This window comes from Nicotiana attenuata, unplaced genomic scaffold (genome assembly GCF_001879085.1).
Source record: "Nicotiana attenuata strain UT unplaced genomic scaffold, NIATTr2, whole genome shotgun sequence".
Taxonomy (NCBI): domain Eukaryota; kingdom Viridiplantae; phylum Streptophyta; class Magnoliopsida; order Solanales; family Solanaceae; genus Nicotiana; species Nicotiana attenuata.
This window is the reverse complement of record NW_017671395.1, coordinates 89123-106391: the sequence shown is the minus strand read 5'-3', so window position 1 is coordinate 106391 and position 17269 is coordinate 89123. Positions and strand designations below refer to the sequence as shown.

The 17269-nt window shown below is 36.3% G+C and overlaps 1 protein-coding gene across 5 annotated transcripts; it reads left to right on the top strand.

Annotated features, from left to right (window-relative positions):
* Positions 1-4623: 4623 nt before the first annotated feature.
* LOC109208034 lies at positions 4624-16501 on the top strand. Of its 5 annotated transcripts, none has more exons than XR_002065098.1 (12): positions 4624-5217; positions 5799-5871; positions 5971-6104; positions 6212-6604; positions 6728-8013; positions 8188-8621; positions 8714-10527; positions 10715-10872; positions 11344-11504; positions 12922-13076; positions 13408-14547; positions 14640-16501. XR_002065098.1 is itself a non-coding variant. In XM_019371030.1 (11 exons), the coding sequence occupies exons 1-11, from the start codon at positions 5086-5088 to the stop codon at positions 13624-13626; spliced, it is 4959 nt and encodes a 1652-aa protein (XP_019226575.1). In that variant the 5' UTR covers positions 4624-5085; the 3' UTR covers positions 13627-16501. The 5 variants fall into 5 exon arrangements, 1 of the variants encoding a protein (XP_019226575.1); XR_002065100.1 differs by having other exon boundaries at positions 13408-14718; positions 15787-16501; XR_002065099.1 differs by having other exon boundaries at positions 13408-14718; positions 15728-16501.
* The last annotated feature ends 768 nt before the right edge of the window (positions 16502-17269 follow it).

Here is a 17269-nt window from a genome sequence, read left to right as displayed (position 1 = left end):
TGGAAGATCAATTTTAACTTATTTTGATATATGGTGACACTAACGTAAGTAAGAAATAATGAACTTGACTACAAACACGTGCAGCAGAAGGCCATTTGGTATTAAAGTATTTAAGTATTCTTCTTGGTAGTTATTGTTGGTATCATCTTCTACTGAGTCAGAACTGAAAAATATTCTGTTTTTACCATAAAACTTAGCAATCAACCTTTTATTTAGTTGATCAATATATTCATTTCTATTAGCTAAGATAGCTCTTTAATTTCTATCACGTAATTTGCACAATTGCATTTTAATCTAATGATGAAAATATTTTCCTTATTAAATGCACAACTATGACCATTGGGGTTGATAACCAAGTGTTCTAGAAGAACCAAATCATCTTTTATTGGATGCTCTTCTTCGTTTCTTACACAAAGCGAGAAGTCACTGAATGCTGGATCTGTTCTTACTTTTATATTTCTTGTCATTTGAATATTTTTCATTTGAGGTCATAAGTATAATTTTGGCAAGCTAGCGTTTACAGTTTCAACTTTGGTCAATTTTGGAACTACGGATCGTACTTGACAGAAATCACCTCCCAAACTATTACTACTTTTCCACCAAACGGTTCATCGATATCCAATATATCTCTAAAACTCTAGGCAATTGTTTCAATCATTCGACGCTTAACCCAAAGCGCTTCATCCCATATTATCACTTTTGTTTTCCTTATAAATTTAGCACTATTGCTCTGATTTGATATATTTGTGATGATTATTTCAGTTATTTGAAGAGCTATGTCAAATCCGAAGTGAGTTGTACGACCTCATAATAAAGTCGTTGTTGGTGCACCACTTGTTCTTATTGCTAACAATACCATGCCTCTTGATATGACATTTGCAAGTAATGCAAAACGTAGGAATATTATTTCGATTCCACTGGAGGCATTTACAAAGGATAATCCTGCTATACTAGACTCGATTTTTTACAATATAGTCTTGAAAGCTTATTCTTGTTCAGGATTTAGCTTTGATTGTGCTTCCTCAAACACTTGTATGGCCTTCTTAATATTATACTAATCTCTTTTACTTTGTGATCTATTTTTTTTTTAATCTCTAACACTCTTTTTACGGAATAAATTTATGTACCTGAATTTTTTTTAACATGAAAAATAATTTTACTTCATATGTTGATTTAAAAAATAATTAAATTGGATTATCTTTCTAAATAATTAATTGAAAGATTAATTATTTGGTTTTAACATAAAATATAATCTATTTTCTATTTATTTATATTCTTAATATTAATTCATCTCACGTTTGAATATTTAACCGTGTTATAATTTTATGCACCATAAATTTTATTTCCAAAGAGGAAAAGATCGATGACATTCCACTTTTAGATCTTTATGTTTGCCAAATCATTACTAGTATTGGCTCTTACCAACCTTTTTCTTTCTTTTCTCACACATTTATATTCTTAAAAATTTTCTTAATTGTTCTTTAACAATTGGGTATATTTTACACGAAAATTTGATAATAATAAGATACTATTTGAGTAGGAAAGTAGTTCAAATATAATATAATATAATAATATATTATCTTAGAATTTTTTTTTTCAATTTCAATGCTTTATGCAGTCCGTTTAGCATTACTTTTATTTTTTTGGTATTGAATATTATAAAGTGGTAAAATATTATCATATGGAGGATTCTTATGAAATTGATTTTTGTTAATCTTCCTGCATATTTTTAATAAGAATTCAATAGACAAGATTGTATTAATTTTAAAATCTTAAATAATAAAAAAATTAACGTAGACTTAATTCAGTTTTGCCACATAACATGTTTTTAGACTACTATGTTTCGAATTAGGAATATAGTCCAAATTTCACGGACTTAAAATAATCATAGTTGAATGGATTGTTACACAAATAACCAGTCAGATTTACTGTTTATTTTTTCTAGCAAGTATACAATAGATTATACACTAATTATACACTAATTATTCATAAATTATGTATTCGCCGGCAGTTTTTTAGTTTAAGAGAACATGGACGATTATTTAGGTTAGGGTTGCTTATCGGGCGGATTGAGCGGTTATTTACTCTTAACGGTTTGGCTTATCGGCTGTCGGCTTTTAAATGTATTAATCCGCTAGCCACCCGATAAGATGTCGGGCGGATTGGTATCGGTTTAGCTCTTATCGGGCGGTTTATCGCCCTAATTCAATCAAAATAAAATAAAATTTAGTCTCTGTATGTTTAAACAGGTGGTCGACGTACTAAGAGGGACGAAACAGAAGAGACACTGTGATGGGTAAATCATCTGTCTAGAATCTTATTTATGTTTATGCACATTGGCCTTAGTCCATGTGAAAGATTTCCAATTGGCCGTTGTTAAAACAAATGTTCGGCATGCTTAGAATTCTAGGATGCCTTAAAACCCAGGCAAAGTTGATGAAGTAGTGGTGTAAATGGTATTGTTATCTTGTTTCATACATCAAATTTTGTCTTTTGTCACAGTTACATGACTCCTTTTATTTGGATTTCTTTTATTCTAATTCATTTAGATAGAGTACTAGAGGAAGAAGGGTTTTTGATTTTTTAATATATATATATGGATAAAAATAAATTTTATATGTATATATATATTTTTAATGGGTTAACGGATTATCCGTTAAGAGAATTGAATAATCCGCCCCCAAACCGATAAGCCGTTAATAAAAAAAATTTCAATCCGTTCCCCCTCCGTTAAACCGTTAACCCGATACCAATAAGCCATTAAGTTTCGGTTTCGGTTCGATTTTGAACACCCCTAATTTGGGTTCATTATTCAATTTAAATGCCCACTTTAGGATATGTTAATTGGACCGGTTGAGATAAACCTGGATAGCATAAGATGGGTTGAATTAGTAATAAATAGGAAAAACTATGCAACACGTTAAATATATATATTGTATTTACCTTTTGTAGCTATACTTTCAGCAAATTTACCACTCGTAGCTATATTTGATTTTTATAGCAAATCCATGAAATAATAGATTAATTATTTTGAACTGAAATAAGAGAGCAACAAGCTTTCGCAGTCAGTTGGTTAGAGAGTCCGTTTAGTTAACGGAGGTCTTGAGTTTGACTCTCATCAAGAGCATTTTATTTTTCTGTATTCGCCTTGGTTGTATATCTTTTGTATACACTCGCCTTGGTTACAATTGATACAAATGAATACAATTGCGCGAACGAATACAGTTGACACAGCTTGTGACACATGTTGTATTCGTTGCATGTTTTGATACAAGCTAGTAACAATTAAACAGTAGCTACAAATAGTAATTAGACAAACTATAGTTACTAAGCTCTAAATTATAGTGCTTTATGGAAAATCCAAATCAATAAAATTGAGTTGTATTCAAATTAAACCGTCAGTGAATATATGTTCTATACAACTCTCTATATTTGAACAAACTGCGCGAGTTATATTCATGAGTTAAATTTGTCACTTCAAATCTGCGAGTACGCTAATGTAGAAGTAAGGTCCTTTTAAGTTTATTGAAATGGTTTCCTTTATTTTGAATAAATTAAATTCATGGCATTAACATCTTGTTTGGATAGTTGTTTTTAATTGTTTCACAATGTATTATATCGTATTGTATAATATTGTATATATCGTTTGATGAATCAATGCTTGGATACATTGTATCGTTTGCCGTCGTTTCATGATGTCGCATTTCAACAATATGAAGAATAAACTTATAATATTACAAAGAAAAAGTATATAATGTAGAATTATTATATAAAAAGGTAGTGCAAAGGACAAAATATGATCATTTAATAATAATGAAGGGCAACATGAGAGAGAAAGACAAGGTAATGGTGGATTTAAATAATACGATACAATAAAATTTAAATAACAACCAACCAAATATTGTATTTAAAGTAACAATATGATGCATTAGAGAATTACTAATCCCTTTGTTACACTTTTCAGTCTATATTACTAATGTAAGTATTAGTTATACAACCTATTTGATATTATCCTATTATAACTAATACATAGCAAATCATGGTATTAACAATACCAAAGCCATTAATGCATGTATTAGCATGATTAAATATAAAATTATCTTTAAAGTCCCTTAAAGCTAAAGAATATGGCGGAACATTTTTCTAAATAACTAATTTTTTTAAAAATTATGCAATGCATTTTACTTATTAATACACCACGCCAGACAATAGATAAGAAATCATCTCTGCATAACTAATGCTTGCATTACTAACCCATACGTTACTAATTCATACATTACTAATACACCTTATTCAACACTGACTCTACGAAACGACCCCTAAGTAACAACCATCCATCCAAACAAGTAGTAACCTAGCAAACATATATTCTTTTGGGGCCAAATGGTAGTAGATTCTGGACACATTGGCTCCTTGCTGGATTTTGCACTCACAGTTCATTTCAACGCGCAATTTGAACGCGCCACTGCAGTTTCTTTCCCCCACATTTTTATAATTTCTGAAATTTCACTACTTGGTCAGACAATAACTAGAAGTAAAAAAAAAAAAAAAAAAAACCAAAATTTTAAAAATAGTGCAATTAAGACGGATGAATTAAGAAAAGGGACCTAAAAATAAAATAAAATAAAATAAAATAAAAAAGAAAAAAACCTTTCTTTCTTTCTTTGTGTATGCCCCTCTGGTTATACACATCAACAACAGAAGAACGGAACATCACATTCGAAAATCCATTCGATCGCTGGGTTTTTCAACATTGATTCTTCAACACTCATCTTTTGGGGTTTATTTAAAATTAATTTTAAAGTATATTGCTGGTTGAATTTTTTTGATAAAATTACTTGAAATATACAGGTGAGATACATAGATGATCAGGAAGGTTCAATGGTAGTTTTTGATTTTGAAGGTTGGAGAGGTTACTGTGCAATTCCTTTCTGGGTTTTTGTGGGTTTTGTGAGTATTTTAATGGGTCGAAGTTGGATTTTTGAATTGTGAGTGATATGTTGGATTTTAGGATAGGTGGCAAATTAGGGCTAGGGTTAGGGTTTTGGGGTTAAAAGTTTGGGAATTTGAGGTTAGGTTTTATTTATGAGTTGGGGAAATAGTAATAGGGCTCAAATGATGGCGGAATATGAGCTTGAGGAAGGGGAAGCATGTTATTACAACAAGGATGATGATGATAATTCAAGCATTGACCCGGACATAGCCCTCTCTTACATTGTAAGAGTTCTTTTTTTTTTTTCCTGCTATATGTTGAACTCAATTTTCAAAAAAACATTCTTGATTATGTATTCTGTATGATGAATTAAAGTGAAAGAGAAGAACTTTGAGTTTTGAGAATCAGTTCATGAAATGCTTAATATAGTTGCAGTTTGTTTTTTGGTAGTTAACTTCTTGGTTGATTATCAATGTTCTGGGTAAAAGATTAGGCTTTACTAATTCAAAATTCATTTTAGATGGTTCTGTGATTCTGTAAAGAATGTACTGAATCAGGAAATAATTATGGTAGGACAAAAAAAGAGAACCTTTTGGGTTTGGGAACTGAACTGGAAAAAATGAATACTACTGGGACATTGTGCTAGATATATTGCTTTCAAGTTATACTGGTGAAATTTGGGATCATTTCTGCTAATTGTGAAGGGTAACAATAAGAAAAGTAAGAGAAAAAGAGATTCTCTTTAAGACTGCCTTTCCCCACTTTCTGCAATACTGTGGTTAAAGTGTATGCTACATTATGAATGGTTATTGCCATTGATTTTATACAACAATGACAGTATAACTGATGGTTTTCTGTGTCAAAGGATGAGAAACTTCAAAGTGTTTTGGGTCATTTTCAGAAAGATTTTGAAGGAGGTGTTTCTGCTGAGAATTTGGGTAAGTTGGCTGTTAATCAGTCCCATTTATCATAGACAACAGTTGTGTATCTCTTTCTCCATGTAGATGGACTGATTAAATTTCTTTTACTTTTGGCAGGGGCAAAATTTGGCGGGTATGGTTCGTTCTTACCGACTTATCAGCGCTCCCCTTCAATTCTATCTCAGCCAAGATCTCCACAGAGATCTCAAAATCAAGGGACACCAAGATCGCCCAACCATTTTGTTTCCGAGGTCTGTCAAAAGTTTTTCTTTGGTTTTTGTTGAATGCCATATTGTCTACCTTTTATCAACCTGGAAATATTTGGTTTAACTTGTGTGGTGATTGTATTTCTGTCCAGGGGCCTCCTCAGAACTCTTCGACTGTGTCTGATCCTCCCTCAACTCAGAGGAATAGTACAGCTGGTTCTCGCAGTGGTCATACCTTGCATGATTCAAGGGTTCCTTGTGGGTATGATTCCGCCAGACCATGCTTTTCTGCTCAAGAATCTAATAAATTCCCTGTAAAACATGAAGTTTCTATGAATAAGTCACTTAAACCAAATGATCAGAGAAAATTCAAACTTCGGATTAGAGTTGGTTCTGATAAGACAGCCCAGAAGAGTACTGCTTTACACACTAGTCTTGGGCTTATTTCTCCCTCTTCGTCAATGGAAAATAGTCCTACTGAAAGTGGTGAGATGTTGTCCAAGTTTGAAGGAATTCCCTGTGATTCTCCAGCCAGCATCCTTCAGGTAAGCCAGTTTTCTATTACTTAAAAATTCCCCTTTTACCACACAGCCAAAAAGAGAATAGTATCTGGTGCTTTGTTATTTTTTTGCTTCTTTCCCTTTATTTGTTCCTGTCTGTTGGAACAGACTATGACTTCTTTCCCAGTTGCTGGAGGCCTGCTGCTTTCACCTCTCCATGAGAAGTTATTGACTTTGTCAAGAAATGATAAACTTTTCACGGGGAATGAGCCTGTGGCCGCTGCAAAGGATATCAAACCTCAATCTGTCATGTCTGGCAATAGTTCAACTTCCAGGATAGAGGATGGGGATGTCTTGATAGGGAAGAAAACTAAATTAGTTGGTAAGAGTGAATATGCCGAGGAACAGAATTCAGAGGTCAGAAATGGCACGATCTCCTTTTTTGAGAAAAACTTGGGCATTGAGAGCCTGGAAAACACGCATTGCCTCTCAAATGACTTGAATCAGGGAGTCGTGCCTGAGTTAGTATGTGATACTCATGAATCAGTGAAAGGTGCTGGTAGGGCACCTGGAACTATACATGATTCGGTGAAGGAAATTCCGATGAAGAAAAGGGAGATCAATAGACTTAAAGATCAATTGTTTGGTAGTGACTTGGACAAGGATGACTCGTTTGAATCTTCATCTGATGTAGTCGGTGACAAATATGATCACCAGGAAGTAAGAAGTAATTCAGTGGAACTCCAGCTAAAAAGCTTTCAGAAAAATGCTTCTTTTGACAGCAAGGAAGGTGGCAGGAGCAAGTGCGGCAGATCCGTTCCTTCATTTAGAGCTGATTCTGATATTTCCGAGAGTGAGAGGGACTCTAGTGGGGCTGTATCTCTGAGAAAGAAAGCTGTTATGAAAGCTGCAAGCCATAAACCTGACCTACCAAGGATGCCTCACACAGAGAAGCAATCATCTGAAGGCAAAAAGAAGTTAACAGAACGTCAACTTGGTCTGAAGCCAGCTGCAGATGTGGCAGACGTAAGAGGGGTTTCTGCTACTCTCAAGAACAAGAAGAGTTCTAAGAAGGATGTCCGGATGGCTCATTTATTTGACGCACAGCTGGAGAAAACCGCTAATCAACTGGATTCTCTGGAGAGACCTCCTGGTGATAAGTTGAAGAAATCTAAACTGGAGGCACGTATAAAACAACATTCATCTTCTGCTAAATCAAGAGACGTTCCAAGCAAAAAAGTTGATAGTCATGTGGCATCTGCGACCCCTATGAAGGATCCTTCAGCCATGGGTGCTAAGGAACTGACTTCTGGGACTGAGCCACCAGTTGCTCCTGTCGTTATAGAAGAGGATTGGGTCGCCTGTGATAAATGTCAGAAGTGGCGCCTTTTGCCATATGGTACAAAACCCGAGCACCTGCCTGACAGGTGGATGTGCAACATGTTGAACTGGCTGTAAGTTTTCTGCAGTTTTAAAATCGTAATGCTCTTTTTGTGGCTTATACAAAGTCTTAGCTCTCTTATATCGGTTTACACATGCTCCGATACTCTGCCTGGTTATCTATCTCTGTAGATAGTTTCTGCAGTGCTATATTTTGGTGATAACAAAATCAAAATTAATTTCTGTAGGCCTGGAATGAACCATTGTGACATTAGTGAGGAAGAGACAACAAGAGCTCTCCATGCCTTGTACCAAATGCCTCTTCCTGAGAACTTAAATAGCCTTCAAAATCATGCTGGTAGAGATACGACTGGAGTAATTTCAGCTGATATGCATGGGCTCGGTGGCAGCAGTCAGAATGTGGGTTTCGATTATGTGGCTAATGGAGGAAAGAAGAAACACAAATTAAGAGAAGCACCAAACACAAGTAGCAATAATGGTCCAGTGTTGACCACAAACTTGAACATGCAACATGAGCCGGCCAAATGCAGAAGTTTGAAGAATGTGAACCAACATGTTGGTGAATCGAATATAATTAGCAAATCCATTGTGCAGATTCCAGTTAAGTCGTCTGATGTCCTTGGCAAAAATCTGAATAAACGGAAGGAACACATGGCTAATGGTATAGTATTCATCATCAGGCTTGCATTTCTTCCTTCCTCTCATACCTGTATATAGATATTTAACTTTCTTCCTATTATAACATATTTGCAGGTGATGAAAAGCCGAATAAGAAATTCAAAAGGGAGTCCGATCACAGGGATCTGAAAAAGATAAAAATAAAAAGTGACCAAGCTTTTGTGGCAATTAGGGAAGTAGGGACAGGTATCCAGGGCTACCATGAGCGTGGTAATTTGAAGGAGACAAAGCCTGGGCTGGCAGAAAGGTTACAAATTTTGGAAAAGAAGCATGGCAATCGAGTCCAGGATTCAAGGGATAATGACTCAATTAATGTAAAAACTCATGATGGAAGGGAAATTTCAGTAAAGAAAAGAAAATTGAGGGATGAAGACAATCTGATGACTTCGCAAAGTAATGGTAATCACTTGGGTGACAGTGATGCCAATGCTTTTGTGAGAGCGGTTAGCGGTGAGAGTGGAGTTAGAAAACAGAAGAAATCCAAGGTGTTTCAGACTGAAAATGAGGAGTCCAGTGCTAGCAAGGGTAAAGAAAAATCAAGAACGAGAGGTACAGTTACCAGAATTGTTCTACCAGGAACCAGGGATTCTCCTATAGATAGGAGCGTAGAGAGAGAGTGTCAGACAAAGAAGTATAGAGTGAAGGTTCAGTCTCGATTGACTATGGAAGATATTGATTCATTGAAAAAGGATTTGGGATCTGAACAGTTATCAACAGCTGCCACTTCAAGCTCTTCAAAAGTTTCTGACTCCCGGAAAAATAGAGCGAAACACCAAGTGAAAGGCTCACCAGTAGGGTCCGTTTCCTCATCCCCCATGAGGATGTTCATCACTAGTAAGGCTTCACCTGCAAGAAAGGAGGGTTCAGGGAAAGACAATGCTAAATTAGATAATTACTCAACAGTTGGAAGTCCAAGAAAATATTTGGATAGGGATGGCGATTTTGAGAGTGATAAATATAGGACCTCAATAAAGGGGAAAAAATCTGGTGTTCCTCATCCGGAGGCCTGTGAAAATTTGGTGCTAGATTCTCGGGGTACCAGTGCCAGGGAAAAAATTGAATCTCGTGTTAGACATTCATCTGAGTTTGGAAATAGCCATATGGACAATAGTCATGCTGACGTTCTGGAGGAACGTAGCCCCTACATGACTGAGAAGCATGCTGCATACAGCTTCGATGGCAAGGGTAGAGTGAGCAAGAAACACGTTTCTATGCTTAATGAACATAAATCTGCCAAAGATTCTCCTTTGCAATTTAAGGAAAAAGATGGGAATGCTGGTTTTAATACTCAAAGGGTAGAAGGGAATATCTCTGATCTACTGGGCAACCAGGAAGTCCTGAATTCAAAGGTTGAACACAATTATCTCGAATCCAGTACTAAATCTTTCAAAAACAATCAGATTGTTAGCAAGAAAGATCCCACACATTGTAGTGATAGCAAGAGAGAGCACCGATTAAAGCATGATGGTGTTGGATCAAATACAAAATTGAATAGTGTATGTAACATGGAAGGAAAAGTTCTTATGAAACAAAAACCTCATCAGGAAATTGATGCTCGAAATGCAACAAATGGTAGATCAGCTCAGTCAGAATCCAGGGACTTAAGGTCTCAAGTTGGTGCACATGCTGAAGATAAACAAGGCACGTCAGTTGTTACCAGCAAACCTGCTTCAGGTTCCCAGAAAGGAAGTTCCAAAGATGTATGTGCCAGAGTGTCAACTACGCTAAAAGATCCTGGCACTGGTGTTTGTCAAACTGTGAGTCACAACAGCATGGGGCATTTGGAACCCAGTGCTCTCACCCTTACAAAACGGGAGCCCTCAAGTCAGACTGCTTCTGCTGTCCTGAAAGAAGCTGAAAACCTTAGAGATTGTGCCGATCGTCTTAAGGTTATACTAATATCTCTTTTCATCTTATATTTTTATCTCAATTAGAACTTGTTGCTGGTCTATTTCCCAAAGTTAATTTCTTCTCTGCCTCTGCTTTATCTAGTTGAGTTTCTGCTGAAGAAATCATGATCCCTTCTCCTTGTGCAGTGCATGTATTAGTTTTCCTAATTATTCAAGCTATTTGCAGAACTCTGGATTTCATGCTGAATATAATCAAGCTTATTTTCAAGCGGCATTGAAGTTTCTTCAGGGTGCTTCACTTTTAGAAAGCTCAAATGGGGAAAGTAGCAAACACGGGGAGATGAATCAAATACAAATCTATAGTAACACAGCCAAACTTTGCGAGTATGTGTAACTTCAAGCTTTACAATACCGATAGATATACCATTTCGCAAGCACTTATTTAACCTTTTCTCTATGGGGAAAATTTCCGAACTTGCAGCTCCTTAAAACTGTAACTGATAGGTTTGTCTTTTGGTTTACTGTTTTGCTCAAGGCCGTGTCGTTTTATAAAGAACCTCTGCCTTGCCAAGTTGTTGCTCAGCAGAAACTACTGTTAAATAATTTGTATAAGTGAAACTATTGTTTATTTAATTAATTCTTTTCCTGTAAAGGCTGCTGAATATCCGCTAGTTTAGAGTTTGGTATGACCCATTTCTGCATAGAACCTGGTTTAGTGCAGACCAAGTTGAATATTCTGTATAAACTTTTCCATACAGGTTAAGCAAGTCTGAAGTTAGTTACAACTATCTCATAACTTCTTGTTCGATGACTGCTCTTTTATCTGCTTTGTAATGGATATTTATAATGTTGCAGGACTTGTGCACATGAATATGAGAAACGTGATGAAGTTGCCACTGCTGCTTTGGCCTTTAAGTGCATGGAGGTTGCGTACATGAGGGTGGTATTCTGCAAAAATATGAGTTCGAGTAGAATTTGGCATGATCTGCAAGCAAGCTTGCAAGTTCCTCCTCAAGGTATGTCTTTTTGTCATGAAGTACTGGACATAAGAGTTTCTTGTCTTAATTCCATCAAACTTTCCAGTAGTGTGTTGTTAGCATAACCATATAACGGAACCTCAGGAACATGATACTACTCTTGGTAGTTTTCTTTCTTTTTCCTTTTGTTGTTTTATACCCACATTCAAAGAGACACCATTAAACATAGACGGAGTGTGATTCTAAGTTGAAAAGGATTTTGCTTAACCGAGATGTGGTTAAAAAGATAACCCACACCGAGAAATAAAATAGATGTGCATTTCGCATCAACTTTGGCCACAAGAGTTATCCGAACCAAAAGCCAATTTTTTTCAGCGATAAACAATTCCAAAGTGGGCTGTTACCTTTCAAAAAATAAAAATAAAAAAATATAAAAGAAATCCCAAAGTGGGGAAATAAGGCATCCTAAATATAAAACAGTCTTGACTGAAACATTCCCCCAGCTTTGGTTTAGCAGCAGAGGTAGTACATCTCGAGAGGTGTGGTAGACACACCTCACGAGTTATCATAGTTGGTGACCAAGTTTGACATTTGTGCAGAAAGATAGAGGGGCAGGCCCCATCATCACCAAGTTTTGAAGCTGGAAATAGTGGATTTCTCGGTTAAGAAAACAAGTCTTGATTCATGCAGCTGCACTATGCATAAATGTTTGAGTGATACATCTCAGAGTTGTTGGGAGGGAAGTGGGGAATGAATCTTTGAAACTTTAAGAAGAAATTTCATCTTTAATTTTGATTGATATAACTCAGTCTACAATAAAGTCAGCAAGCATGAGCGGCTGGGTTTTACCCAATTTCAGTTATGAGTTTGTCCGTGCTTGCCAGTGGGCTTTATTGTGATTAAAGAACTGGTATGCAACGAATGCTTAGACACAATCTAGATGCAGCAGGAAAATTAAAACAAAAAAAGAGATAGGAGAAAATGCCCCGGGAGCTGAAACAAAATTAGATGGGAAAATTAAAATCTAACAATGTTATAATTGTATGAATAGCATATCGATTGATTGACATATCTATGAATCTTGCCATCATGGTTTATAGTGGTCTAGCTTTGTTTTAATGGAAGACCATAGCTTCACATGAATTTCCCACTTGTGAGAAATGTTTTCGCATCTCCCCACTTGTGGGGTTACACTGAGTTTGTTGTTGTTGTTGTTGTTGCTGTGATGTTTTAGCATCTATGTGCTTATAATGTGATTCTGGTCTAGAAATTCTCGATATATGTAGTGTTGCATCATGTTTAGTGCATACATGTTATTCAGGTGAATTTCATTTGCGTGTGAATTTTCCACTTGAATTTGGATATGTTTTTGCCTATGTTGTTTGTAATGTGATTCTGGTTCAGGTAATCTCGATATTATGTAGTTGCATCATGTTTAGCCCATGCTTTTATTCAGGTGAATCTCCTTCATCTTCAGCATCTGATGTTGATAACACAAACAATCAAACAGTGGTAGAGAAGACTGCTTTATCAAGAGGCAGTGGTTCTCATGCTGGGAATCATGTTATTGCTCCTCGAAATCGTCCTGGTTTTGTTCGTCTGCTTGACTTTGTAAGTTGTTGACTCGTTTATGATTTCAGACATATCGGGACTAGTTCACACTTTTGTTGGATATTTAAAGCGTTCTTATTCCCTTTATTATACGTCAAATGACTACAGGATACTGGAGGAGTCGAGGGATTTCTTCCTTCGTTTTTGGAGGAAACTATGAAAATGAACTTTACTTCCTTGTTCTTTTTTCTTTGGGGGGGGGGGGGGGGGTTTGAAGAAATGATGCGCTTAGGTTCCATCAGTTTCATATAGTTTAAATTCTTGTGTTGTTTCTGTGTTAGCTGGCCCATTTCTGTAGGGTAAGCAATTAAAAAGATGTAAAATTTTGCAGACAAAGGATGTAAATTCTGCAATGGAGGCTTCTAAAAAAGCACAGAATGCTTTTGCAGCTGCCACTGCAAATCTTGGAGAGGCAGAGAATAAAGACGCTGTCATTTCCGTTAAACGGGTTATTGACTTCAGTTTCCAGGATGTAGAGGAGCTAATACGTTTGGTGCGGCAAGCTATTGAGGCAATTAACCATAATGGTTTTGGTGGCAGTAGAGGCTAAATCGACCCTGTATATTATGCGGTTTTGCTTGTTTTCTCCATTCACAAGCAGGCTCTTGAATATGAGAAGGAAGTGAGGACCTGCAATGCAATTTGGTGAAGAGGCATGCTGTTAAGTGTGTTATATTCCTGTACATGTGTACAAAGTGGGATTGATTTGCTATTTCATGAATTTTTGAGAATTCAACTTTTTGGTATATGATAAGGGCATAGCATGCTCAACCTTAAAATTTACAGGTTGGGGACAAGAGGTGTATAAAGTTTCAATCTTCAAGGATAAGACTCGGAATTCTTAAGATCCAGTTTTGAATATTAGGTTCTTTCTGTTGGGAATAGTCAAACATAGGAGTATGAATATTGAGAGCATTAGGTAACATATCTAAGGAGAAACGAGTTCCAATGTAGTCCCAATGATTTATCCTTTGTTAGAGTACTTGGATCCTTGGGTTGCCGTATACTTCTTCATTTTTTTATAATTGAACACAAGGCACAATTTTGGTGGAGGAATTTAGTGGACTTACTATATTATCCGTCATTAATTCTTTTTTCTCCTTCTCTTTTAAATTTTTTTACCTGGTGAAAATAAGCGACTGATTCTGTCTCACAAATTTATATTATGTACTTAGCAGATTACTAAGGAATTCTGCCAAAAAAGAAAAAAAGAAAAAAAGAAAAAAGAGTGAGGAGAAAAAGAAAAGAGGAGATTGCTATAGAATTGCAATTTTGTGGTAAAAGAAAGGATATAACATGGAGTTAATCACTTATGTCCGCACGCCTACAGTCTTCAACATCTAATCGGCTTTTGCTCTCTTTACTAAATGAGCCGAGAAGGTTGGGTGTGTGGGTCATGTTTTTTGGACAGCTGGTATCCGTTAAATCTGCTGATCTTAGAAAGTGCTGCAGAAGAACTTGAAGTTTTGCTGTAAGTTGCACCATATTGCCTTGCCTTTGTTTCCTTCCATGTTTCCTGTGTGATTTTTCAACTGATCTTATTGTGGGGAACGGCAAAACCAGTAAACGAATTGGAAAATGTTTTTCGCCTGAGACACAGTCAAATCCTGGTTGCTCCCTGTGTTCCAGAAAGACACGACAGGTAAGGCTATCATCTGTGGTCCTGTCTTTTCACTAGATATTTGATTTCAAGTTTCTAGCTTGCTTAGATGATAAATAAATAATTGAATCTGTGTTGCGTGCCAGCAAAAGTTTGCTTGTTTAATGACTGACCCCAAATGCATTATTGTTTTATTCTGGTGACTAAAGCTACATCTCTGGCTTGATAGTGGTGTATCGAGGTGTCTACTGAGCTGAATAACTCTTGTTTCTAGTCCAATTATTACTTGATGCAACAAAATTAAAACAGATCAGAATTGCCTTGTTGAAACATTTGAGAATAGAGGGTTATGGATGCTAGTTTCATAATATAGCAATATTTCCTCAGGGAGTAGCTTTCATTTTTGGATTTGATCTAGTTTTCTTTTCCTTTTGACCCTTTAGTTTCCAGGAAAAAAATGGGAGCATTTTGATGTTTACAGCTGATAACCTCCTCTGATTGAGTTGATGGTTTCTTAGTCATTTTCTGCTCAAAGGGCTGATACAATCATGCAACTGCAGCATTTTCTGCTCAAGTGCTGATACACAATTATGCAACTGCTAAACAGTTTCCCTGTAGGCATGTGAAAAGGAATCTGCATCTTGGATGAAGATATTTGTCCCTCGGGGTGGGGGGTGGGGTAGATCACTCCGATCAACTCTAGTCTCTCAAATTGCTTACTTCTATCATGTCCTTGTTGTAACTCCTAGTTATGTGGATGAAAGATAAGGAAGCCCCAGAGTTAATTGGGAAGGCAAAAGTTATAACCCCAAATATTTACCTTGTAAAGGGGGATATCGTGGTTGCCCTTTAAGTGTGAGGGTCTCCGCACTGGAAAACTGAACGACTATACACATGGTTTTGCTTATGAAATGGTTTTGAAGATTTAGTTCTGAAGTGAGTTCTTTGTGGCTTGAAGTAATATTGAGTAGCTATTGTAATAGAAATAGGATGATTGGTGAAACTATTTATGTTCTGTTGGCGTCCTGTTGATGTAGTCGTTATATTACAGTGGTTAAGGCAGTGAAAGATACACTGAGGTGGACAAAAAGTGATGATTTACTGCCACAGGTATGTACTACGTAATGAGTGACGAAGAATGTTCTACCAGCTAAATTTTTATGTGTGGAACAATTCCCCAGTAAAGGCAGCTTTCTTTGCATGAGAGCTTGGTTGTGCTTACTGGAGATGGCCTGATGCAGAATCTCAAATTTGAGAAGGATTCTTGTCAACTTATCTGATGTTTCTAAACGCGGGGATGTCTCACTATAGTTTGCTGTTTGTCTGACTGGCACATGTCAACTGAGTCATGCTGGAATAAATGAGGAGATTTTGTTATGTTGCTCCACGCTTGAGAAGGGCAAGAGTGAGGGAAAAAAAAAGAAACAACTATGAGAATTCATCGTGTATCTGCATATTTTAGTGTACCTGGGATTCCTTTTTCTTCTTGAGTTGAAGAACAACTACTTCATCAATCTCATATCATAGACAAATGTAACATTCTCCTTATGAAACTGCACCACACAGATCCAAGTTGGGTCACAACTGGATGTTACACTTGTAGCATATGTTGGGCTACTTGGTTTAAGTTTTGGTTTTGTACTTGTAGCTTGCACGATTGAACGTCTGCAATTCAATTAACATCTGTAATTCCATATTGGATTTTGGCTGTAAGTATAAGGATTGACTGTATACTATAATCTCTTTTCTTTTGTTGGCTGTAAGTATAAGGATCGGCTGTTTTTGTATAATCTCTTTTCTTAATCATGTCAATGGATTTCTTTTAGTTGGTGTGCTTAATATGAATATCAGAGTGCTGGGAAGCTCCAGGGCTCTCGGGCTTGGAATTTGGCAACTTATCCAAGGTAAATCTTCTGAAACATTAAGGCACTTAATCATATATTATGAAGTGAATCCCAAGTGTTGTTTTTCTTTTTCGGCCAATCCAAAGTTTGATTGTAATAACTAAACTGCATGCTAGTCATGTAGGACTCAATGAGGTAAGGTACTTCATCCTGTCTTCATGTCTTTTACTTTTTGGTTATTAATATACAGGGTATGAGTTAGTGCCAAAGGACCAAAACATATAGAAGTAAAACAAGACATTCTTCTAGTCAAGGCAGAAAGAAAAACCAAAAAAAAAAAAAAAAAAAAAAAAAGTTTTCAAATCAAGAAGTGTTCTTTTTCCATAGTTGGGACAAAAGTTCCAAAAGGCAAATGTGGAAGAAAATGTAAAGAGAATCACGCGTTGTCTGGTGAATCAAAATGCAGAAAGCAACAAACTCAGTTTACTCAATTTGGTCGAATGTATCTATCAATCTAATGTTGCACTCAGTCAGAGGTCACCTTTTTCTTCTCCTTTTACCTTTCTTCCTTTCTGAAAACCAGCCCCCCCCTCCACTCACCCCAACATTGTATCAAAGTAAAAACGAAAAGGCAGCTTGGTGCACTAACTCTTGCTATGAGCAGTATAGTGTCTGAGGAAGGCCTGAACCGTATTTTCTATGCAGTATTATCTTGCATTTTTACAAGAAGCTGTTCCCGCGGCTTAAAC

Excerpts from the sequence above, each read along its gene's own strand:
- LOC109208034 (XM_019371030.1), top strand. The coding sequence starts at position 5,086 with ATGAGTTGGGGAAATAGTAATAGGGCTCAAATGATGGCGGAATATGAG. Across the intron at positions 6,605-6,727 it reads CTCCAGCCAGCATCCTTCAG|ACTATGACTTCTTTCCCAGT; the intron begins GTAAGCCAGTTT and ends CTGTTGGAACAG. Across the intron at positions 11,505-12,921 it reads CTTGCAAGTTCCTCCTCAAG|GTGAATCTCCTTCATCTTCA; the intron begins GTATGTCTTTTT and ends GCTTTTATTCAG.